The sequence below is a fragment of the Equus caballus genome, chromosome 5 (assembly GCF_041296265.1).
Source record: "Equus caballus isolate H_3958 breed thoroughbred chromosome 5, TB-T2T, whole genome shotgun sequence".
In the NCBI taxonomy this organism is placed as follows: Eukaryota; Metazoa; Chordata; class Mammalia; order Perissodactyla; family Equidae; genus Equus; species Equus caballus.
Window position 1 is genome coordinate 24935473 of NC_091688.1, and position 26088 is coordinate 24961560.

The 26088-nt window shown below is 41.8% G+C and overlaps 1 protein-coding gene across 17 annotated transcripts in view; it reads right to left on the reverse strand.

Annotated features, from left to right (window-relative positions):
* HHAT (hedgehog acyltransferase) overlaps positions 1 to 26088 on the reverse strand; it is a 310500-nt gene that overhangs the window by 47747 nt on the left and 236665 nt on the right. For 16 of the 17 annotated variants that reach the window (XM_070266753.1, XM_070266748.1, XM_070266747.1 and 13 more), the window contains 2 exons: positions 24798 to 24999; positions 1936 to 2080 (listed from right to left, as the gene is read on the reverse strand). In XM_070266753.1, the coding sequence (XP_070122854.1) occupies positions 1936 to 2080; positions 24798 to 24999 (347 nt within the window). The remainder of the gene's footprint in view (positions 1 to 1935; positions 2081 to 24797; positions 25000 to 26088) is intronic. The other variant, XR_011438569.1, reaches the window with a different exon arrangement.

Here is a 26088-nt window from a genome sequence, read left to right on the forward strand (position 1 = left end):
ACTCTCTCGCTGTGCCATAGTCTGCCAGTATCTGGGTACTTCCCCACATCTCCCTGCCCTGTACTTAGGTTGGCCACCTGACTGGAATGCGAGCAGAAATGGCACATGTCACTTCTGGCAGTCGTATTTAGTACCTGGGGCTCCATCCCCACATTCTCTTCCCCTATGATGCCAGGACAAGTCAGTGGAGAATCAAAACAGAAACATCCTAGGTCCTGGAGCCACGGCTAAGAAAAAGCCACTGGACCCACATTGAACTGTAAGAGGAATAAACTTAAATGGGGAAAAATTCTTGAGAGTTTGGAATTATTTGACATGGCAGCTAGTGTTAATAACCCCTATGCACCTGCCCTCTCCACCTGGCAAGTTCTTACTCATTGCTCAAAACTCCAATTCAAATGCCACCTCCTCTGTGAAGTCCACCTTCCACGGGAAGGTCAGCCACTCCATCCTGTGACTTCCAGCCCTTCACTCATGCGTCTGGCACGGCAATTATCTGAATCTATTGATGTGGTTCTGTTGGCACGTGTGGCTCCCATATTTGTGTGTGCTTCTTTTTCCACCCCTGTGTTCTCAGTGCCTTGGAAGTAACAAACACCTGATATGTTTGATTTACTGAAGCAAAGGTCAGCACCTTCTCGCTCACATGACCAGCAAACCCTAATCAGCACTTTCCTCTGAGCCATAGTGTTCTTGGTGTGATGCTAGGTACTGTGGTAGGAGGCAAGAGAAGTAAGCCACTGTCGCCCACCTCCAGGAGCAGTTTTTCATCATTAGATCCTCTGCACCCCATTAGCTCCCATCTTTATTAACGGACAGCTTCCACTTAAAAAGTACATGGTCTTTTCAGGAACTATCAGCTAAAACATTTTTCAGTAAGCAAGATCAAAGAGGGATATTGTAGTGACGAGATGAAAGCAGCATAGGGCTTTCTCATGGCTCCTTGGAGCCTGGCTCACCCAAGCCTGCCACAGTTTAGATCTGTGACCTGGCATTCTAGGATCACACAGCTGTGCCAGGGTTATTTCTGATGTGAAAAGTGCTGTAGAGAAAGCATTGCTAGGTCCTCAGGGACCCAGTTGTGGAGATGAAAGCCTAGCCATGCAGAGTCACAATATCACCACTTGGCAAATCTTCCCAAGCCAAAAGCACAAAACCATGTCACTGGTCAGCGAGACAGAACTGGGGATCTTTGCTTTTAACACATAGTGAATTGGCTGGAGTAACGTGCACTGTGAGTGCTCCCATTCTCCCATTTCTCTTAAGGACATGATGGAGCTCTTAGTTCCAGCCCAGGGGAAATGGTGACCATAAATAAATGATGACCAATTATTAATGCAGTGTTTTCAAAATAATTCGCATAGGCTAGCATTTTACTTGCTGCGGGTGTGGCTTTGCTGTGAACACTGAGAGAGCCACTTAATGTACATTAAACATAAGGTCAGCTGCTAGTGCTGGCATCCAATGTTCAGACAAAAACACCCACAACAAAGAGCTGTGGCAAATCCAGGTGCCGTGCCCACAGCCACAGGACAGCAGAGTGGGGCTTCCAGGACATATTCCTAGTAGGACTTTCAGAGTGGCAAATGGATCAAGGTTAAACTTTGCAATATACTGAAGGCTGGGGTCTTAGTAAGGAAGATTAAGAAAAATTAAAAAATCAGAGAGGTAACCTAGTAGAAGGGAATAGGAGAGTTTGAGAGAGTTGGCACAGTACCTATTGATGTTAAGTGTCACATGATAGACAAGAGGTACATCAAAATAGGGGACACTTAAAGTCACAGCTAAATCCATAAAATTGTTCCCGGTTGGTATTTTATAGGTCACATACCATGAGTAGAACAATGAATGCCTCCCCTAAATCCCATTCAAGATACCAACTGTGTACGTGGAAAACAAGAAATTGACTGAAAACAGCATTGCCAGGCAACTTACCTTGTATGAAGATCCTATTCCAGTAGATTTTCCCAACTTGATTGCCCCCAAGAAACACCAGGTTGGACAGGATCAGTATGGAGGTGGAACAAGATGCAAGGGCGGCATGGAATCGACGGCGAGCTTGTGGAGAGAAGAACTGGGCCTATGGGGAAGACAGCAAGAGATGTCCCCATCACAAGGGTGGAAAAATAGGGCTGAGACATCACGCAGACTTTCCCTGTTACCAGCCCAGGATGCCTCTCCCCAGAGCCTGAGCTAGGCTGTTATTTAAACAGGTCTCAAAATATTCCTGCAACATGTTCATTCTGGTCTGAGGAAAGAAGTGACGCACCCCTAAGTTGTTACTTCCTATTGCCAAAGTGGGCTTCTCTCTGACATGTGTAACACAAGTACTGAGGCTGGTTAAGATGTAGTTGAAACATGTCCACACACTTTCTGCATGTAAATCTTTAAGGTACGAGAACTGTTTAAACTGCTCTCCAGGATAACAAGCACAACTCCATTTAATAAAGTCAAGATCAAGGAGATTTCTGGGCTAGTTAACCTGACCCTGGGAAGCCACCCCACAAATCTGACCATTAGCAGGAATCCCATTAAGAGGGTGCAGGACAATCAGCACAGGCCAACCCCACTGCAGCAGCATCAGAGAGTGGCAGCTTATCACAGCGCCTGAAATACGTAGGAACTGGAGAGAGGTTTTCCAGCAATGAGGATAAAGAATTCTGCTCATCTATCCGAGGTCTTCATTGCACCTTTTCTCCCCTTTTAATGTCTTCCTGGGGATTTCATAGAGTAAACAAGTCCTTTATTTCTCAGCATTGACAGTTCTGGTGGCCCTACTGAGTGTGTTCACAGTGCCGTGTCTGGAGTGTGTGGGCCCCAACAGCACGTCCACGGGGAAGTCCTCCAGGACTGCGTATTCACCGTGAGAACCAGGTACAGCACCACAACCAGACACACAGGGCTGACAACACCTCAGCCTAATCCAAAGACATAGAAGAGACCAAAGGGTCTGCAGATGGTTCCTGAAGATCCTCCTGACACTTACACATCTCAGGGGTCACTTGCATCCTGACTTCAGCTGTGCTCCAATTACAAATAGAATTACCCAAATTCATGACAGGCAAAAAGGATTAAGCTAGAGGATGAGTCTCCAGCAGGAGGATTACTTACTTCCAGAGACCCTGCTATGGATCATCTGTGGCCACTGGGTAAGTCTTGGTGAGTGTCCTCTGAAAATCTAGAGAAATGAGTTCCTGACCCCTCCCCTTTTCTCTCCTGCCAGCCCTCATGTCTGTTCTGTATGCTCAGATAGAACTGCTACCATCTATCCCCCCATCCACGGCTCTCTCTTCCAGCCTCACTTTGGAGCGTGGCTTTACTGCCGCCATATGTGAAAGTGTGGCCTTCTCATGGATAAGCCGTGTAGTAGGTACTGCCCGAGTTATCTGCCTGGACATGATTGTTCTGGAAAGCTCTCAGGTGCTGCTGACATGTCCCTGGTTAAAGGCCACCAGACAAGATGACCTCTAGTTTCTCCCCTGCTCTAAGAGGCCACAAGCATGCACAGGGGATGCTGCCAAACAAGACCAAATAAAAGATGACTACACGGTATAAAAACCAGTAATGAAAGAGAAATGAGGACAAAGTAGGCTTGTAATTCAGCACTCTTCACCTCTGAGAATAAGGAGACATTAATCTACCAGTTTCTGCATTTTACAGCAGAGGAAGATACTTTTTGGGTATTACTGACTCAATTAGCAGTAACTAGGGAGGCAGGGTGAGAAGAAGCAGAGAGATGGGGGAAAATCCAGAACAATAAATCAAGAAAATACAAATTGTTGTAAGTGGCATAAATGTGTCCAAATAATTCTCTCCAGGTGCAAGGCCACTGATAACACATTCGATTTCTAAAGGACCCGATGAGTCAGCCATTCTGCCACTTCTGATCTAACCCTGTCTGTCTCCCGCAACCTTACATCCTGTTAGGGGAATTCAAAGCCCCATGTAATCTTTCCCTTAACAATGTCAACTACAGAGAGCGCACATAGCTTGCTTAAGCTCAAAGTGGCTCTCCTTTTATGGGAAATGATTACAATTATTAAATAATCAACTGAGAGATAACTGCGGGAGGAAAATGCTCTTTGCACTGGGTTTCTCGGCAGGGCTGCGGGGCCAGGTTACCTGGTACAAGGCAAAGGCCAAGCTATAGCAGGAGGCAGAGCTGAGGGGCAAGGGCAGAGCAAGGGAGGAGGCGAAGGGGAGAGTGGGTGCTGGAGGCACAGGGTCCTTCTTTCCACCTGAGGCCCTGGTTCCTGCGGCTCTTCCTTTGAGTCTGTAATTACCCCAGTATCTCTCTCAGCTACAGGATTCAATCAATCCCTATTTTGCTTAGGAAAAAAAAAGTCAAAATAATAGCAAATGTGAAAGAACCTCTGATCTCAGAGACAGGAGGGAGGGCATCTAAAATCTGAAATGACTGACTACAATTCAATTTTTAGAAGTAGTTAATTTTTTTTTTTTAAAAAAAGAAGCAAGAATGTTAAAGGCACAGGCTGCTGGAATTAATAGGCTAGAAAGATTTAAAGGAGAAATCAAGACGCTCCTAGGCAATTCCTGATTATCCTCCAGAGTGAGTGGGTGGGAGACAAAATAGAAGATGATAAAGAAAATCCAAAAACTTAATTTTAACTAATTAAATTTAACTAATTAACTAATTTGCCTATAAGCAGCAAAATTGACAGAGCATTACTTCTCTTCACCAATGGGAGAGCAGAATGGTGGACCACAAGGAATGAAAAAGAGGGCCTATGTGGATAATCCACAGGAGGGTAATAATTATTATCAAAGGAATATAAATCTCAGCTGTGACCCGTCTCTCCTCCTCAGATTCCCTGGACACATTGTAGAAGGTGACCACTTTGACATTAGGGATCTCTCTCTACCTTGGGGACATCTGGCCTTAGCCATTGGTTTACAGGAATTCTAGAAGTAAGTTCAATACTTAGGGGTCTCAGGAGGAAAAATGCCATATGGACAAGGCTGGAAGGGTATACTCCCTTGGCCTAGCCAGCTCCATCAATAAATAAGACTTTCTGAATCTCCACGGCTGTAGAACAAAGGTTTTCACTTCAAAGTCTTTGTTTCTTTTACACTCTCTCTTCTAAAGTCCTATAGCAATTTTGTCATCACTCCTGTGGTCCTTCACATCTAGGAAGCAGGCTGCCCATGTGCAGGGGCCATGCCATATATGTTAGTCACCCATCCTCATGGCACAGGTGCTTGAAATCCCCTTTGATGGGAAAACTCACATTGAGGAATTGTGCAACAAACGAGGAAATATATCAGTGAAAAGCCATGAAACAATGAAAACAATGAAAAGCCACCAGGTATGAAAATAAGAATTGCCAACTTGATCAGATAAGGCCACGTTGTAAAGAGAATTAGACCTTCATTAACATGACGACATGAGGATAAAAACCAGCTCTGGTCATGGCCTCTTCCCAGAGGATCGATGAGTCTGTGCAATCCAGTATCCTGGTGGCAAAAATCTAGGAGTGGCACTGTTCCCCAGGGGATGTTTGGAAATTTGCTGAGTGTTTTTGGATGCCCCAAGGACAACACAATTGCCAAGAGGCAATTGTGGCACTTGACGGGCAGAGTCCACAGATAATAAATGTACCCCAGCGTGTGGGACAGAACTGTCCTGCCCCAAATGTGAACAGGGCCCTCTTGAGAACGGGTGAAATGTTCTCTTTTATGTTCATTATAGAGTCAATTTCTCTCTCAGCATGAGGGCACAGAGCCTCCCTTCCTCCCTCACTAGGATCAATGCCAAAAACGTGCCCCCTTTCCCCTGACCCAAAGAAATGCATCTGGGGCAGGGAAAGTTTCCTTCACAGTCCTAGGTCCCTCCCACTCACCCTTATACCTAGCATCAAATTTGAGAGAGGAGGTGCCTCCTGTGGCCCGGCCATGGGCAGGCAAGGTGGACCACCAGTTCCTAGCCTCCTCACCCCTACACCCCTGAAGTCTGGAGGAAAGAGGAAGAATGGGAGGTGGAGCAGGTTAGAAAGCACCACTTTGTTCCCGTGCTCAGGTGACCAGTTCTCCCGCATGGACTCTGACTTAAATGACAGGTTGGGGCAGTTTCTCTCCACGTTAATGTCTACATAACCCACTCTCCAGGCCCAAAGGCAGGTACTGTGCTTTGGGCCTGGATACAGCAAGCCCCTCAGAAGACCCAAAGGTGCAGGCCCGGGGCAGACCTCCAATTCCTCTGTGCAAGTTCACTGTCTCTGATGGAAGAAACAAGGTCTGGGGTGTGGGAATGTTTTATAACGACAGTTTAGCAGTGCTTCAAACTTCTCTCTAAGACATGACTTCCAAAGGGGAGGAACTAACCCAAACAAAGTAAACCATAGGGCTGAACCAAACTTCTGTCAAACTAGTTTGCATTTCCTTCAGTGAGGTAGCAGCTCAGCTCGTGTTTATTCATATCTCTATGGCAACTCCTCTATCTTTTCCAGTCAACATCCTGTCCCTGGAAGTCATAGAACTTGGTGGGGCAAACAAGCTGGGGCCAGAGGGGTGCGGTCTGCAGAATCTGGGTCAGAAGTGATGCTCAGAAAGACCACGGGGGTGGGAGGCAGATGGTGCCGCGGGGCTGCAGGCTGCTGTGCTCCATGGGCCCCACACTTGATGGGAGGATGGGATGGGCTGAGCATCTGGGGGAGCAGATGGGCTGGAGGAATGGCTGCTGGAGATGGTGACAAAGGCTTGGCAAGTGGGACCTGACGCTGTTTATTTTTAAGTGGGGGAGAAGCTAAAAAAAGAAAGTGGGTGGGTTTGAGCAGCTGGACACAGTTCTGCCATATAATCACTGAAGTTTTCATTTTCTAATAAAAATGCTATCCAGAGGGTAAGAGAGGATGAACAAGGAAACGGCAAGTGGGGAGACTGGTGGAGAGCAAACAAGGGGTGGACACCCCAGACTGTGAGGATAAGACCATAGACAACAAACTAAACAATCATAGCTCTAGTGACAGGGAAGGGTGGCCAGGGCGAAACACTCAGGATCAGGACTCAAACTCCTAAGTCATTCCAGGGCCCCTGGTCCCATCTCTGTACCAACCTTCCAGGCCACGGTTCCCCTTGCTTCCTTTCTCAAGGTACTTTGGTCATTTCCATTTAGAAGTCTGTGTTTTACCAGTTATCCCTCCTCTTTCTCATGTTCCTACCAGCATGGGTAAGTTTCTGAAGGATGGGGAGGCCTCTTCTTCAATCTGCATCACCCAAGATCCATGCATACTCTGTTTGTGCTCCATAATTATCTAACACCTTCTCTCTCTTTGCCCTAAATAAGTTACTGAATCTCCTGACTTCCTTAATCTTCCATTCCATCCTATATTCAAACCAAATGAATACATGAAGGCACTTAGAAAGCAACACTTCTTTCTTGTAAGTGTACGGGAGCTTCAAAAAATATTTGGTCGCTGAAGTTACATTTTCCAATCTCTGTTTGCTACTGAGCCCTAAGCAATGCATGCTCCTGAGAGAGAATCAAATACCTGCAGTGATGAAGGCAAAGCCTTTTGCTTAAATGGATGAGTTACCTGCCCCATAGTTTAGATATCTGGCTTAGTCAAAAACAGCAGAGACCATAATTTAGCATCCAAATCTATGCAGCATATGAAGGAATTTCAGAGGATTTTCAAATAACTAAGCAAACAACTGGCTCTTGGTACAATCAGAGAACTTAAGCCCTATTTTAGGTGCTTAGGATCCTGCTAGAAGTTCTAGGATGGCCGACAGTACGGTCTCACCCTGTGTTCTTACTCTTCTACTGCCATGGCCTCACCTCTAATCCTCATGTCTCTGCTCCGGGTTTTGCAGAAGCCTCTTTCCTTTTTTTTTTTTTTTTTTTTAAAGATTTTATTTTTTCCTTTTTCTCCCCAAAGCCCCCCGGTACATAGTTGTGTTTTCTTCGTTGTGGGTTCTTCTAGTTGTGGCATGTGGGACGCTGCCTCAGCGTGGTCTGATGAGCAGTGCCATGTCCGCGCCCAGGATTCGAACTAACGAAACACTGGGCCGCCTGCAGTGGAGCGCACGAACTTAACCACTCGGCCACGGGGCCAGCCCAGAAGCCTCTTTCTTAACTGACACATTATACTCTGGCCTTTCTCCCTCTAGTTCACCAAGCACACTGACTATGTTTCTCCAGTATGCAAAGTACTTTGATGGTTCTTCATTGCTTGCAGACTAAAATCCAAACTGGGAAGGCACTTTACAATCAGACCCTGTGTCACTTTCCAACCTTTTCTAACTACCACCACTCTTGACTAAGGACACAGCTCCATTTACTGTTCTCCAGATATGCCAGGCACTTTTATATCTCTGTGCCTATGCACAGCTGTTTTCTCCACTTCAAATGTGTCCTCCTTATTCTTTCTTCAAGTTCCAGCTCAATGTCAGCTCAGGAGAGCAATGGCTTTGGACCAGCCCAAAGGGATTCGGGTTCTGGCTTTCCACTTTGTAACTGTGCTGCCCAGGGCAAGCTCAGCCTCCTCATCTACCTAGTTCACAGTTCATATTTGATAAACATAGGCCACATGAATCCTGGCAGAGTCAGTCACCCATTTTCTGTGTTTCTATAACCCACGGGATAGACAGCATCAATCCATATGTTTTAGATAACTACAATTTTTGATGCAAAAAACCCCCCATTATGTGAGGAGCTTTACCTATACTGAAAGTAGGTAAAATTATTCCCATTTTACAAAGGGGGAACGAGAAGAGCAGAGACATTAAGTAACTGGTCCTAGGTTATATGGTAGTCCCCCTTTATCCATGGGGGCACATTCTAAGACCCCCAGTAGAAGCCTGAAACTGAGGATGGTACTGAACCCTAACTATGCTTTTTACTATTCATACATACCTATGATAAAGTTTAGTTTATAAATTAGGCACAGTAAGAGATTAACAATAAATAATAAAACAATTATAGCAATATACTGTAACAAAAGTTACCATAGATCTTAGCAAACTCAGCATACAATTTTTTTCTTTCCTTACTAAGTCAGGAACTTTCACTTTTTCACTTAAAGTAAGCACTTTACCCCTTCTCTTGGGCATATCTGAATCACCAGCCTCACTACTCTTGCACTTTGGAGCCATTATTAAGTAAAATAAGGGTTACTTAAACACAACCACTGCAATTCCAAAAGTAAATTATGGAACGAGAGAAAATATTTGCAAACCACATATCCAATAAGGGGTTGATATCCTCTTGTCTAATATGTATGTACACAAGCACACACAATGAAATGTCATTAAGCCTTAAAAAAAAAAAAAGGAAATCTTGTCATTTGCAACAACATGGATGAACCTGGAGGATATTATGCTAAGTGAAATAAGCCAGACATAGAACCACATAGAACCACAAATAAGGTGTGGTATCACTTATATGTGGAATCTAAAAAAAAAAAAAAAAAAATCACACTCATAGAAACAGTAGAAAAGTGGTTTGTAGGGCCTGGGTGGTAGGGAAAACAGGGAGAGTTGGTAAAAGGGTACCAAAAAAAAAAAAAAAAGGAACAACAATAAAGTTGAAGGACTTAGATTTCTGGATTTCAAAACTTACTACAAAGCTAAAAGAATCAAACTGTGTGGTACTGGCATAAAGACAGACATATTGATCAATAGAATTCAACAGAGAGCCCAGAAATAAACCCTCGTATACATGGTCAAATGATTTTCAACAAGGGTCTGAGAACGTTCAATGAGGAAAGGACAGTCTTTTCAACAAATGATGCCGGATATCCACATGCAAAATAATGAATCTGGACCCTCACCTTACCCCAAATACAAAAATCAACTCAAAATGGATCAAAGATCTAAACATAAGAGCTAAAACTACAAAACTGTTAGAAGAAAACAAAGGGGAAATTATGATGATATTGGATTTACCAATGATTTCCTGAATAGGACACCAAAAGCACAGCCAGTAAAAGTAAAAATAGATAAATTAGACTTCACCAAAATTAAAAACTTTTATGCATCAAAGGACACTATCAACAAAGTGGAAAGGCAGCCCATGGAAAGAGATAAAATATCTGCAATCACATATCAATAAAAGATTAATCTAGAATATATAAAGAACTCCTACAACTCAACAACCAAAAAGCAAACATCCCAATTCAAAAATGAGCAAAAGACTTGAACATTTATCCAAAGAAGATATACAATGGTCAATAAGTGCATGAAAAGATGTTCAATATCATTATTCATTAAGGAAATGCAAATCAAAACCACAGTGAGCCATACAAACCACACCTTCACACCTACTAAGATGGCTATAATCCAAAAACAGAAAATAAGTGTTGGCAAGGATGTGGAGAAATTGGAACCTTTGTGCATTGCTAGTAAGAATGTAAAATGGCGCAGCCACTGTGGAAAACAGTATGGCAGTTCCTCAAAAATTAAAAGCAGAATTACCATATGATCCAGCAAAGAACTTCTAGGCATATATCCAAAAGAAATGAAAGCAGGGGCAGAACAGACATTTGTATAGGCATGTTCACAGCAGCACTAATCACAATTATGTAAAAATGGAAACAACCCAAATGTCCATCAATGGATCAATGGGTAAGCAAAATGTCGGAGGGAGAGAGAGAGAGAGAGAGAGAGAGAGAGAATGGAGTATTATTCAGCCTTAAAAAGGAAGGAAATTCTAGCACATACTACAGCATGGATGAATCACGAAGATATCATGCTAAATGAAATAAGCCAAACACAAAAGGACAAATATTGTATAATTCCACTTATATGTGGTACCTAGAATAGTCAAATTCACAGAGACAGAAAGTAAAATAGTGGTTGTCAGGGCCTGGGGGAAGGGGCTGATAGGGAGTTATTGTTTAACAGGTACTGTTTCAGTTTGGGATGATAAAAAAGTTCTGGGGATTGATGGATGTGAAAGTGTGTAATGCTTCTGAATCTTACATAAAAATGGTTAAAATGGTAAATTTTATGTTATGTATATTTTACCACGAAGAATTATTAGGCTTTGTCTAATAGACAGATATACAGAACAGTGAAAACATGTAATTTTCATACACATGTGGACCATAATCAAACTGAACATGTACTAAGCCAAGAAAGAAACATAAGTAAATTCTAAAAAGTTATCATGAAAGCTAGGATCACCACCAACAATGAAATAAAATAAGAAATCAGCAATTTGTAAAACTTAACACACCAGTAAGTTATTTTAAATTTCATTCATTTAAACTAAGTTTTTATTTTATTTTTTATTTTTACTTTTTTAAAGATTGGCATCTGGGCTAACAACTGTTGCCAATCTTCCTTTTTTTTTTTTTTTTAAGGATTGGCACCTGGGCTATCAACTGTTCCCAATCTTTTTTTTTTTTTTCTGCTTTATCTCCCCAAACCCCCCCTGTACACAGTTGTATATCTTAGTTGCACATCCTTCTAGTTGTGGGATGTGGGACGCGGCCTCAACGTGGCCTGACGAGCGGTGCCATGTCCGCGCCCAGGATCCGAACCCTGCGCCGCCGCAGCGGAGTGCGTGAACTTAACCACTCGGCCACGGAGCAGGCCCCCTAAAAGTTTTTATTGAAGGAACAATAAAATGGATAAACTTTGGCAAGTAAGATCAAGTAAGAAAACAAGACAAAATAAACAACAAGAGGAAATGGTATCTAGGAGATTTAAAACTCTTTGGTGATTACATAAGGAACATATTTGGAAACCTAGCTGAAGAAGATAAATTATCTAGAAAATACAAATTACCTAAAATTCTCACAGAAAAAGAATAAAGCCTGAAAAAAGCATAACCACCAAAGAATTGAAACAATGGTCAAAGCTCTATGCTCAAAGAAAAAGTGCCCAGATGATCTTAATCAGTAAGTTCTATCAGACAGTCAAGGAAAAGATAATTTCCGTCTCAAAGGAACTGTTCCAGAGGGGAGAACAGCATGGGAAACTTCCAGTCATTGCATGATGCTAGCATAACCATGATCTCAAAGTCATAAAAAGCCAACATAAGGAAAGATAACCAGAAGCTAATTTTCTTCCACACATTGCCATAAAAATTTGAAATTAAATAGCAGCAAATCCAATACAGGAGTGATTAAAAGAATACTCTCAACTGAGTAAGATTTATCCCAGGAATGGTAGAATCATTCAATATTAAAAACATTAGAAATCCATGTAATTCATGAGATTAAATAATTAAAGGAGAAAAAATCTTATGATCACTTAATAGATCTCAATAAAGTATTAGGTAAAACTGTACACTCATTCATGATAAAAAAAAAAGCCTAGCAGACTAGGAAAAGAGGAAGCTTCTTTAAGTTGATAAAGAGGGTATGTCAAGAACTCAGAGCAAATATTCCCACCAGCTTCAAGAAAAAGATTGGGCCAGCCCCGTGGCCGAGTGGTTAAGTTTGTTCGCTCCACATCGGCAGCCCAGGGTTTCGCCGGTTTGGACATGGCACCGCTCGTCAGACCATGCTGAGGCAGCGTCCCACATGCCACAACTAGAAGGACCCACAACTAAAAAAAATACACAACTATGTACCAGGGGGCTTTGGGAGATAAAGGAAAAATAAAATCTTTAAAAAAAAAAAAGAAAAAGATATTATCTCCTCTATCATTCAAAACTGTTCAAAGGACCCAGTCAGTACAAAAAGACAATTAAATGCAGCAAGAGTTAAAATTGTTGACAAGGACAAAACTGTCATTATTTGTAGATAATGTGGCCACCAATCTAGAAAACTCAAAAGAAACAACTGATAAATTCCTAGAGCTAATGAAAGATTTAAAAAAGATAGATGCAAAATGATCAATTCAAAAGAAAAATCAATATCTTTCCTATATAACAGCAGTAATCAAAAAAGAGATGTGCAAGACTTCTAGGAAGAAATGATTAAAAACTTTATGTAAGAACATAAGGGAAGACTTGAATGAATAGCTACTCACGGCTGGGAAGACTTAGCATCATAGACATGTTAACTCTACCCAGATTAATCTACTATTCAATGCAAATCTAAGAAATTCCAATATAAATACCAAAGAGAGTTTTGAGCAACTTCAGCAATTCTAAGATTCATATGGAAGAGTCAATGTGCAAAAATAGCCAACGTAATTCTGGAAAAGAACCAAAAGAGGCATGGGACTTCCCCTACCAGGAACCAAGACATATTATAAAACTCTAGTATTTGAAATAAGAATAATAGAATGGATCAATGCAACAGAATAGAGAGCCCAAAAGTGAGCTACGTATATTTGGACATTTACTATATATTAAAGGCGATCTTCCAAATCATTGGGCAAGGTATGGACCATTGAATAAAACTGTAAAATGTAAAAAGCATTCATAGCTGCAGGCCATACAAAAACAGGCTGTAGACCAGCTTTGGTCCCTCGGCCATAGTTTGCCAATGCCTGCTCTATTCTGTTCTTGGCATCCACTCTAAAGAAACACTTACACATACAAACAAGGAGGCATGAACAGGCATCTTCATTGCAGCTGCATTAGCAAAGCAAAAAATTCCAAACAAACTAAATTTTCAAAAATAGAAGAAAGGCTAACTAAATTATGATATACCCAGACCATGTCCAATTATGCAGATCTATCTACATACAGTACTACAGAAATATCTTCAAAACACAATATGAGGAGGAAAAAAAGCACAAATTTTAGAATATTTATACATTTCTTAAACCACATATACACACACAAAGTAGTAAAGGTGTGGAAGGCTATACTCCAATCTGATAACAATGGTTACCTCTCGGGGGAGGAAAGTGAGCAAGGTGTTTGGGGGATGTCTTAGAGGACTCTAGTCTTATCTGTACTTTTTTCAAGAGTATATGATCATGAATGACTCCATAAAGTAAAAAAAATAAAAGAATACAAAAAGGAAATCTAGCAATCTTTCCACTATGAGACCTTAGACCCTGGCCACCTCCCCTGAGTATAAAGAGTCAAGCATATGGGTGGGAAGATGGAATCCAGATGACCATCGCACCCAGGCTATGGCTGTTCATGGCACTGGGGGCCTCCCTCTCCAGGCAGCATTGAGGTCTCTTGAGACTACTAAATAAGCTTAGGATGCCACAGCTGTGGCCTCAGCTATATCCTGTTCAAACATAAGAACAGCAGCTTAGGGCAAGGCCTGCTTTTTAAGCAAACTTGATATTTAAAAATCTAAAACTGACAAACAGGGAAAGCATTCCACAATGATTTACCAAGTGATAGCACAGAAAACTCTTCCAGTGACATCCAGTGAAACACAGTAGATGAGACATCTCTATTCCCTTCACAAACTCCATTAAAATGAAAGCAAACATTTGAAAGGTATAAATTCACAGACAAGGAATGAAAGCAAAATGAATAGCAGGTGAGCAAAGTTAACCCATTTTTATATGATAGAAAGAAGATGGAGGAATTAGCAGAGCTGAGATACCTCAATACTAGATGCCGAAGAGAAGAAAGCCATTCATACACCAGATCCCCAGAAGGCCCAGGCATTAGAAGCACCATAAACCACAGATGGCAACAGTAAACCATGGAGGAAAAAAACAGGGAGGTTGTTTAAAAAGCTGGGTAATGAGCATATAGACCCCAGGATTTCCCTCTTTCTCTGCCTCCATGATGAAGGGTTTTTTTCATGAATCAATTGCATCAGAGAGACTCCAAAACTCAGGGACAACAAGTATAGTGACATTTCAGAATGCCAATGATATCTGCATTAAGCTTCTAGAGAGAAAAACAGATTACATACAAAGAATCGAGAATCAAAATGGCATTTCTCAACAGTAAAGCTAAAAACTAAAGACAATGGCTTCAAAATTTTCAGGATTAATTATTTTTCAACCTAAAATTCAGTGCTCAGATAATCAAATGAGGGTAGAAAAAAGAGAGCGTGGGAAATGCAAGGTCTCAAAAAATTTATCACCCATGGTCCTTTTCTAAGGAAGCTACTAAAGGATGTGCTCCACCAAATCAAAGGGAGGAGGAAAAAACAAGAAGGAGATCTGGGGCCCAAGAAACAGGGATTCAGCACAGGAGAGAGGAGAAGGGAAGTGTAAGGACAACAGCTGTACAGTAGATTAAAGAGATATGATGCAGATGGGAAAGGAGGATGGGAGGGCTTCAAGAGAGATTTTCCAGGAAAAGAAGAGAGCTGAAGGATTACCAAATATGTCTGACCACATGGAAATTACTATTCTGAGGGATTTTTCAATTTTATTGGGGAATTTGGAAGGAAGTGGTAACAGTAACTACTAATCAAACAAAAAAGGCAAGGTAATTCTTAACCTGGGGTAGGTAGCAAAAGTTGACTAAGAAAGAAAATGTAATTATAGTATGATAACTGGTATGGCAGCGAGCCACTCTTAACATCATGATCATAATGTAAGCATTGAGTGTGGAGCAGGTCTAAGATGCTAAAACCTCTGGCAGACAGTGGTTAATATGTTTATAATTCCTACATGAAGAAATAATGTATACTTTAGAAAGACAGAGGTAAATATCAGAAACGACTATGAGAATCGGAAGTTGTTGCTGATGGAGAGAAGGACACAGGAGCGGGAGGAATGGAGACTGCTCTTCTCTTTACTGATCCAAATGAAGCCTTGTGGTAAGATTTGACTTCTGAACCATGAACATATATTTCTTAAACTTCCTGAGTTTCAGTTGTTCCCATCATAAAACAGGGATAATGATGATAGTTACCTATAAAGCTACTATTGAAATCTCATGAAATAATGTGGTAAAAATGCTTCTGTGAACATTCCCACTTCACTTGGACCAATTTTTCTGAAGAGTTCTTTCATAGATAGGTTGCGTGGAACCACAATTAAAACACAAGTTGTCCAACAAGTGAGGGCTGGAGTGTCAATTAATCTAATGCCGTATGTGTCCAAGCAGCAAGCAGACGTGAAGAGAATGAGTAATTCAGTGCCCAGAGTTTATCAAGGAAGACTTCTAATCTGAAACCAAGGAAGCTTAGAACAAATCACATGGAAACAGATTTGACTCCCTTTCTAATTGAACTAACCACGTGTTCTAAGACTACACTTATCTTCCCCAGTCTCTCTTTTCCTCACCTGTAAAATTGGAGGTAGTAACACATGCCCGGAAGGATTGTTGTGATGGTTCAATAATGTGACAGATCTTTCTTCTCTGGCAAAAGATGGCACCTACAACAGCCCCACGTTAGTTTGCTCCTGAGAATGACAACTCTAACCTTCAGTTCTAACATAAATCAAGCATCCAGGGTCAGCTAAGCACAGCCTCCTAAGAGTCAGTGCATCCTGTACTCTTTTTCTCTCAATAACCTTAAATTACACAACAGTATGCATTCACTGTAGAAAAGGTTGAAAATACAAAGGAGCAAAAAAACAAAATATGTATCACAAATAATCCCAGCAGTAAAGAGTTAATCACTACGAACATTTAAGTGTATAACCTTCTATACATTTTTCTGTTTGTATTTTTAAATAAAAATACATTTTTATTATATCTATTATTCTTCATTCTTCATTGTCATCTTTCCTCACAGTGAAATTACTTCAACATCATCACTTTCAGTAGCTGCACAGTTAGCTTGATAGATGTCCTGCACCTTTTATATTATTATACTCTTTCCTGCTACCCTCTGAGGAGAGACAGTGGTCCTTCCAGCAATTACTCCAGCCAATTGGGTGGACCACACAGTTGACACCACACGAAAAAGCAAGAGCCACTTTAAATTGTGTGTTTCAATACATGTTGGTAATCACCAGTACACTGATACCAAACCCAGCTCATCTCAAACAAGGCCAGCAGCTGCTCAATATACTTTTTTAAGCAGCATTCATTTCTAGGTTGGGAGGAATGTGAGATATTTTGGAAGACCTGCACATATCTGCCTTCTCAGAGCTTTAAAAAATAAAAATACACATACACATAGACACACGTACATATATATATGCTACACACAGTCACACACATATACATAATACACACTGTACATAATACATATGTACATAATTTATAAATACATTGCAAAAATATATTGCACTAAGTATATGCATATTATTTTGGGAAGCAGGGGCTATTTCATCCTTCCATTGCTCAAAGAAAACTGGAAACTCAAGCTCTGCTACCTCCGGTGGGTGATATGGATTTTCCAGGAGGAAAAGAGGCCCAGATTTGGAAACACACATCCAAAGCTTCAACATGTTCATAATAAGATTTTGCTTCTTCCTAAGTACATCATCACTGCGAGGCATTAGGCTGTGATTAGGGTAACCACCACTTATCTGTGCTGTAGAAGCAGAAATCAGAGACTCAGTCAAGAATCTAATCCCACAAGCCACCTAGGAAAGCCAGTTCAACCATTTACATTCAAGCCATGGATCTCATCTTTGGCTTAGTATTCTTTCCCAAGATTACAATTCCCCAGGGTGAGAGGCTGTGCTGTGCACTCAGCAAGGAGAACGGACAAGAGCGCCGTGGCAGCAGCAAATGATGAGAGAGTGACCCCTGCCTTGCTCAGTCTACACTGAGAGGGACAGGAAAGGCAGCAGAAGTCCACCTGCAAGCTGGCCAGACCCAGGGGCTCGTCAGTCCATGAATAACTGGAAATGGACTCTATTTCAAAGCCGCCTCTCTGTCAGATAGCGAACTCAATAATGGAAAGTTAAAAAGAACCTTTGAAAGTGCTTTTGCCATACTAAACATATTTGAACTAAAAGGTGGAATTATTTGCAGAATCCTACCTCTCAAATCAGAGGAAGTTAAGGCTCGGGTTCAGATTCCCACAGAGAAGAAAATGTATAACCAGTGAGATGCGCAGAGTGTTTCCTGCATCGTTAATGATCCTTTGGAGGGGGAGACTATGGAGGGGGGCACCAACACGTCGTCATCCCCCGAGGAACACACTGTTCATAACAGTGCTCCACACATTGCTTTTTCCAGATCCAGAGGCCTGGGTGAGTGCTAACAAGCTGGTACAACAGGCTAATTTGATGTGTGGGATTAATACGTTAATTTGATGCTCTCCTGTTTGGTTAAGCGGTTTCATTTCTCTCTTTCTAAGTTTGGCATTCAGTCTCTTTATATGAGGGACCATTTGGCTTCTCTAACCTCTTTTCCTCCATGCTCTGAGTGATAGCCCCTCATCTGTCATGTCAGCTTCCTCATCTGAACATAGAATGCTCATTCTTGACTTCACGCTGTGTGTGTGCCATTCTCCTGGCCTGGAATCCTGTCTTCTCCTCTCTACTGACCTATCCAAATTGTACACAAGGCCCAACTCTTTAAACAAATCATTCTAAAAGCTTAGCTCATACTGACCACCACCCCTCAGGAACATCAGCTGCCTCTATGACTCATTCTTGTCCCTCTGTACATTAATGCCTGATGCTGGTCCTCAACTGGTTTGCATGGATCATAAGGTCCTGGTGCATAGTGGATGATGACTCATAGTTCTTTCCTCTCACTGTTAGCACTCTGACGTGGAGCCATAACCATGCTTCAATCTCACCTTACTTGACCCCTTAATAGCATCAACACCACTGACCAGTCCCTCCACGAAATACCCTCTTTTTCTTGGTTTCTCTAGATTTTCCTCCCACTTCTAGGCCTCTCCTCCTCCATCCTACTTTTAAATGTTGGTGTTCCTTAGGTTGAGTCCCCAGCTGCTGCCTTTTCTTCTCTTTCTACACGCTCTCTCTCTCAAGTCTCAAACATTTCCATGGCTCCAAATACCATCCACATGCTCCCAAACGTTGATCTCTAGCCTGGACCTTTCTTCTGAGCAATGCCTGGGAAGACTAGGCCAATCGGTATTTTATGATGTTTATGAAGACAAGGTCCATTTTTTATATAGATCCTTTAGCTCTTCACAGAGAAAAGCTCTCATTCCATGGTTTTATTGCCTCTTTAATCCAAAGCAGCCACCACAAAGACGATCATTCTGATAGGAGACCAAGCAAGATACCATTATGGAGGGAGGAAACTGATTAATAATAGCCTACAGTTACACACCGACAGACCAGTACACTATCTGCTTTGACGCACTGAAGAAGGATGCAAAAAAAGGAATTAGGAGGAAGGGGTAATGCCTTTCACTCAGAGTTCTCCAGTCTTCTGCAAAGTGTCATCGACATAGGGTGCTGAAAACTTTTTTTTCCCTAAATGAGCAAATTAAGAAATGAAGGACTAGGTTGACCATGCCTAGGTGTGCTCAGGCTAGGAAGGGGTCCAGCCTGGAGAAAATGACTTATCTACAGTAAACACTCGATCTCTATTGTTGACATGAATCCAGGTGGCAGAGGAATGGAAGATCATGAGCCATTGTCAAATGGAACAACGCTTGTCAGACCAGTTTGCTTTATTGTCCTTCAGAGAGTATGTTGGGGCTGTGATCACTGACCTCTAGCAAAAAGGTTTTCTAAACAGGCCAACTGACATGTACATCTTGCCAAGTGGTGAGTTAGAATTCCACAGAACTAAGCAACCATTGGTTGGATCATGTCGATAATTTCACTATCAATCATCCTTTTAAACTGACTGATCTCTCAAATTCATTGGATTTCAGTATCTAGATCTTCAAAACCAAACTGAATGGACATCATCACAGAGCCATGGTCTTTGGGTTCTTCCTGACACACCAGAGTATCAGATCCCGCCCAGGACCATTAGACTGACCCTCTGTGATTTGTACTGGAGATACGTCTCTCATCTCCTCAATTAAGTCTACAAATAGAACTTTTCCTGCTTCAGAGGCTAGAAATCAGCTTAGCAGGACACTCTTGGGGCAAAGAAGAGGGGCAGAGGGCTGGGGGAGGAGGACATATTTATTCAATGAAATGGAAAACAGGGTGGGCGTGGGGGAACTGCTTGAGATGTAGATTCTTCTTCGTGAAGGAATAACTGACAAGCAGCCTGAAGATGTCTTCCTTCAAAGGAGAGATCAAATTAAGAATTGGCAAGTACTGTCACTCTACTGACGCTTCAAAATGTTTCCGTTTATTAAAAGATTTCAATGCTGAACACAAATTCTAGCTCCCCGGGAGAGCACTTACATAGAGAAAACGCGTGCTGCTTCCTCAGTAACTCCCCTTCGTCTCCCAGCTCGGGTGCTTTGTGAAAATGCTTTTGTCAGCTTCCAACAGCTCTGTGTCTCAGTGAGTCACAACCAATCATCCCCCGTCTCCTAAGCAGCAGGGTACCAGGAAGGCTGATTCCTCCATACCCCTTTCTTTTCTATATACATTTTGTGCACTGAGCATTAAAATAGCATTTTGCCATCACTAGACCAATTAGCATCTACTCTGCTGCAAAATAAAATAATCTCCTTGTATAATGCTTAATAAGCCTCAGCCTTAGTAAGTTCTTCCAGCATCCAATTTATATTCTTCATGCTGCTGCATACACGTATTTTCTCTTATACTACCCTAGTGAAGTCAGAAAATATCACTCACTCATGTAACAAATATTTACCACATGCTTACTCTGTGCCAGACATTGTGACAGTGTCAAGGATACAGATCTCTGACTTCTCTGAGGCTCACAGTTCAGTGAGGGAGATAAGGATTAAACAAGTTATTGGATAAAAATATTTCATCATAACTGTGATAAGTACAAGAGAAGAGACCATGTACAAGGCACCCAGAATGAAATATTAAATGAGACTCGATTGACTTGGGAGGGTCAGCAAAGGCTATGCAAACAACGTATCAGTCAAGCTGAACTCTGAAGGATGAACAGGGATGGAGGGAAAGGAGAGAGAGCATCCTAGGAGACGGAAGAGCCTGTGTGGGGGAGCCAAGGCTGGAGGGGCCAGGATTGTAAACATACAGAAGGAAGAACAGAGCGTGAGGGCAGAGGGGCTGAGAGGATGGGGAGAGGTAGCAAGATCAAGATCAGGCAAGGCCTCACAGGCCATCTTAAATATTGTGGCCTCAGTCCCAAGAATACGAGATGCCACTACGTATTTTAAGAAAAATAACAAAGTTAGGTTTTTATTGAGAAGCATCACTTAGCACTAGGAGGATAAAGAAGTGAAGAAGGCAAAAGTGGAAGCAGGGAGGCTAGTTAGAAGCTATTTGGTAGACCAGGCAAGAAATGAGAACAGTTGGACTAGGAGGATGCGGTGGAAATGGAAACAATTTAAAAAATTAAGATTTACCTAGGAGGTAGAATGTACAGGTAGAACTGAGGGAGAGGGAGGTACAAAGGATAACTTGATGGTTTTGGCCTTGAGTAACTGCATAGATGATGGTGCCTTTTGCCGAAATAGAGTGTTATAGGGAAAGGAGCCAGGTGGAATTATTGAGGGACGGGGTTACATGAGTTCAGTGTTACACGTGCTCAGTCTGAGATATCTGTGAGCTATTCAAGTGGAGAGTTCAATAGCCTGCTGGATAAATGAGGTACTATATCATTAATGAAGATCATTCTAAATTATAGCAGAGTCAAACATTCTACATTCTTTAGTTTTTTTCTAGAAAGGGGATATGCTGTAGAACTGCACTGCTCAAAATGGAAGCCACTAGCCAAATGGGGGCTACTTAGATTCAAATTAATAAAAATTTAAAAATTAGTCTCTCAGTGATGCTAGCCACATTTCCAGGGCTCAGTGTGGCTAGTGACTACTGTATGGGACAGCACAATGGACATTTCCATTATTGCAGCACTGCCTAGAATATCAAAGAGTTTCTCATTTACAACATTCAGCCCTGACTAGTCTTAGTGAGTGTTCACTGTCATTCTAGCGACACTGAGGAATAGAATCCTACTGTATGTTGTGCCCCAGACAAAGCTTTGAGGTTGAAGATGAAGATATGGGAAAAGAAGAAATGATAATCCTTATTATTCAGATATCTTTCAATCCATCTTTAAAAACAGATGAAGGACGAATGCCATGGAGTGAGTACATGAGGAGTACTGGGAGTGAAGTCACATTGTAAAAATACTATCAGATCAATGTGGGAGACTAAAGTCAGATGAAATTAGGTGCCAAGGAGGCATGAAGTCTTTATTTGGAATTTGACAAGAGAACAGGAAATGGACTCATGAGAAGAGAGGGAAGGAGGGTAACTCAAGTGGGGAAACAGTTTACTGAGAAACTCAAAAAGTTGTGTACATTTGGGGTACAAGGAAAACGGAATCTATGCTGAACTACAGAAGAAACAGGGTAGTGGAGGAAGAGTCCTTGGGTAGACAAGTGGGAGAATAACTGAAAAATCAACCCAACTTACAAGCCTTAATCACGCACTGACTTACCACTGAGGCTCATTCAGACACTGAACTAACCAGTGGGGATATAAACAGTGCTGGGAACCTGACCCCGTCCTCAAGGAGCTCCTAGTCTAAATAGCCATAACCAACCACCATAGACAGGTGATAAAAACAGGTTTTACAAAATATATTCCTGCTCAATAAATATGTAAACTAAACACGTCATCTGGAACATACAAGACACATATCTCACCCCCCAAAATGCATATTTATTACTATACACCTAGGTACCTGAATTGTGGATGGAAGCTCAAATGAGGTAAACATGTGAGGGTCCTGGAATGAGCTGTCGGGGCAGAGTGGACATTCAAGTGCTTCATCCTGTAAGTGTTTTCACTGTCTTCATTCTTTTTTTTTTTGGTGAGGAAGATTGTCCCTTAGCTAACATCCATTGCCAATCTTCCTCTTTTTGCTTGAGGAAGATTGTCCCTGAGCCAATATCTGTGCCAATCTTCCTCCATTTTGTATGTGGGACCTTACCACAGTGTGACTTGATGAGCTGTGTATAGGTCCACACCTAGGATCCGAACCTGTGAACCCCCGGCCGCCAAAGTGGTGCACATGAACTTAACCACTATGCCACCAGCCCAGCCCCTCTTCATTGATTTTTAACCAAAATTAACAAGCCATTGGCTACACAGCATAGTTTAGGTTACTCCTTTAACATTTTGTATTTTTAAAATTTATTAATAACGCAAGCCCTGGCTCAAAGGCATCAGAGTACTACTCAACATTAAGTTCAAGGTTAATGTTAGACCCTTCATGAAAGAACATGAAAATGTATTACAGGGCTTCAGCCTGGGCTGAAAAGAATTCTCTGGTTTTCACAGGTGATGACTGGGTCTCAGGCTTTGCGGAAGACTATTTGGATTTGAGGATGAAGATTAAAACCTTTGTAGTACCATCTTTTATGGTTTCTCTTGGTGTTGTACGACCATGACTTTCATTGAAATTCCATTTCCCATTAGAATTCACTGACATTTCTTTCCTGCTGATTGCTGGGTACCACTACTGAATAAAATATTTCTCTTTAAACATACATGAGCATATTTAAATTCCTTCTAATGGGTTATTTTGCTATGTGCATTGTATCAGTTTTTATTGAAATAACTGTCCACCTGTACTATGGCTATCTTTATAGAAAAACACTCAAATATATTCCATTTTGGTGGTGTTTTTTAAAAAAACATATTTGTTCTAGTTGCATATACTAGAGGAATTCAGCCACATTAATCATCCGCCAGTAAGTTTTTTATGTTTTATTGCCTACCGTGAACACCGATGCCGGCATATTTCTTTTTAGCTACTTTTGTCAGGATTATCAGAATATTGCTGTATATTCAGAAGTGATGATTTCCTACAAGATTCTAATACATCATATACCACATTTAACATGATAAAATGTTTGCTCATAGTTTAAAATCACTCAAAGCTTGTGTGTGAAGGAAAGTGCTTAATTAATTTTCCCAAATCATTTTCCCGTAGAGGTGAAACGTGTCTTAAACCCTTAGCTATTTTTTATGCTGCTATAACAGTACCTATCAAATTAGCAAAGGTTAAAAATATCAATAGTACTTAGTACTGGCACAGCATTCTCATGCACCGTTGGCAGAAATGCAGATTAACACACTGTCTATAGGACAGTTAAGAATTAAGCAGGAGCCGACTCTGTGGGCGAGTGGTTAAGTTCGTGTGCTCCACTTTGGCAGCCCAGGTTTTTACTGGTTCAGATCCTGGGCACGGACATGGCACCGCTCATCAAGCCATGTTGAGGCGGCATCACACATAGCAGAGACAGAAGGACCTACAACTAAGAATATCAATACAGCTATGTATTAGGGGTCTTTGGGAAGAAAAAAAAAAGAAGAAGATTGGCAACAGATGTTAGCTCAGGTGACAATCTTAAAAAAAAAGAAAAAGAATGAAGCAGTATGCATGGTAAATCTTAACAATGAGAAAAACCTTTAACTTAGCAACTTTATAAACAAGAATTCATCTTGGTTATGATATTCATCTCAATGCAATTGATAATTGCAAAACATTTGAAATAATACGACTGTTAATAATAGGAGACTAATGGAATAAATTATGGTGTATCTGCATAATGAATTCCATGTAACCATTAAAAAGAGTTGTTAGAAATGGATTTTGTGACAAAAAGGTGGTCCTGATAAACCATATCTCTGGAATACCAGCATTTGTTTTAAATGTTATATATGTGTGCGTATGTACACAGAAAAAAATTTAGAAGGATGAGTATTAACAGTGGTTTCTGTTAAGAAGGTATTTTTCTTTTATTCTTGTTGGAATTATCTATTTTTATATAATAAACATGTATTGCTTTTATGGTTAAAATGTGGGGCTTTTTAATGGCTACAGAAGCCTCTCTTAGCTGTCCCATCTCTGGGCACTTGGACTTTGAACCAGTGTAGCAAGAATGGCCCATGATGGGGTGAATCTGATGACTGCATTCCCCCCCAGACCTAGTCCATGTGGCTCAGCTGTCCCCTACCACATGAGCAAGGATCCTGCTCACCAAGCTGTGCTGGATGCACGGGGTCTCCACAAGCCTCCGGACTCCATTCTCCACGGTGACTCCCAGCCAGTTGAGTGCTGCCCAGCACCAGAGGTAGTCGTACCCACCATGCCAGTAGCTCACAAACGCAAACGTCATTGCAGTGGAAAACAGCGTCCCCAGCAGGCCATGCTGGGACCCGCCCACTGGAATGTACACATACCTAGAGAAAGAAGAGGCTGTTAGGAGCCACACACCATGCAGAGGGCCGCCCCTGCACTACGACCCGCTCCTGGGCTTGATTCTCCTGTCACACATTGCTGTTCACTGTGTGAAGGTCCTTCCCAACTTCCAGGAGGCCACACAGCAGTCCCCAAGTTCTCCATCTCACAAGAAGTTGGCAAAAAACACCAGCCCCAGGTCTGCAGGCCTTTAGGTTAAATGAACACACAGGCTAAAGAGCTCTCATTACGAGACTAAAACAGCTCTTACAAGAGGCAGGGTGAGGAGTAACGAACTTAGAGTTTCTAAAAGGGATGCGCACAACCCTGAAAGCCCAATCACAAAATGGCAATTAAGCTTCTGGCTACATGGGGGCACCAACCTTCAAAGCAGGTCTGTACTTTACCACTCAAACTATTAAGTTTATGGGAAACCCAGTATTTAAGTACAATTGCTAAAATCAGGCCCCTGAACAGCAGGAGCTGGGTGCAGAAGAGGGGTGCCAAGGCCAGTTCCCCCAGCTTTCCAGGCAAGTTGCCCAGAAGCAGTAGTGAATTTGCAAGTGAAGACAAGAGCTCTGTGCTCACAGGGCAGCCAAATTATCACCCAAACGGCACAGCTCCTCCCTGCGTATGTTCTCTGCTGCTGAGACAGCTGTCTGACTACATATAAGCAGGACCATGTTCTTCAATCAGTATTTTCCTACTAGTGTTGGACAAAATTCACATCCAGGGTTATTGGGATCTGGAGAGCGAGGAGCATACCCTCCTTACAGTAGCCTTTTAAGAAAGCTCATAGGCCTTTGTTTATTGCTGGTCAGTGCTTCTCTGTCCAACCTTCTTCCAGGAAGGAAAAGTCAATCATCATTTCCTGAAGACATAGCGTCTTCCAGGCATAGCACTAGACCCTCTACCTGTATTACTTGGTTTGATTCTTTGAAACACCATATGGTTTACACCCGCTGTTCCAGCATGTCACCTGGTTTACAATTTGTCCTGTTTATACTCTGTTTTAATATCCTTTAGGAAACGTCATTTTGAAAATCATTTTTGAATAGAACAATTTTATAGGCAAACCAAAAAAGAAAAAT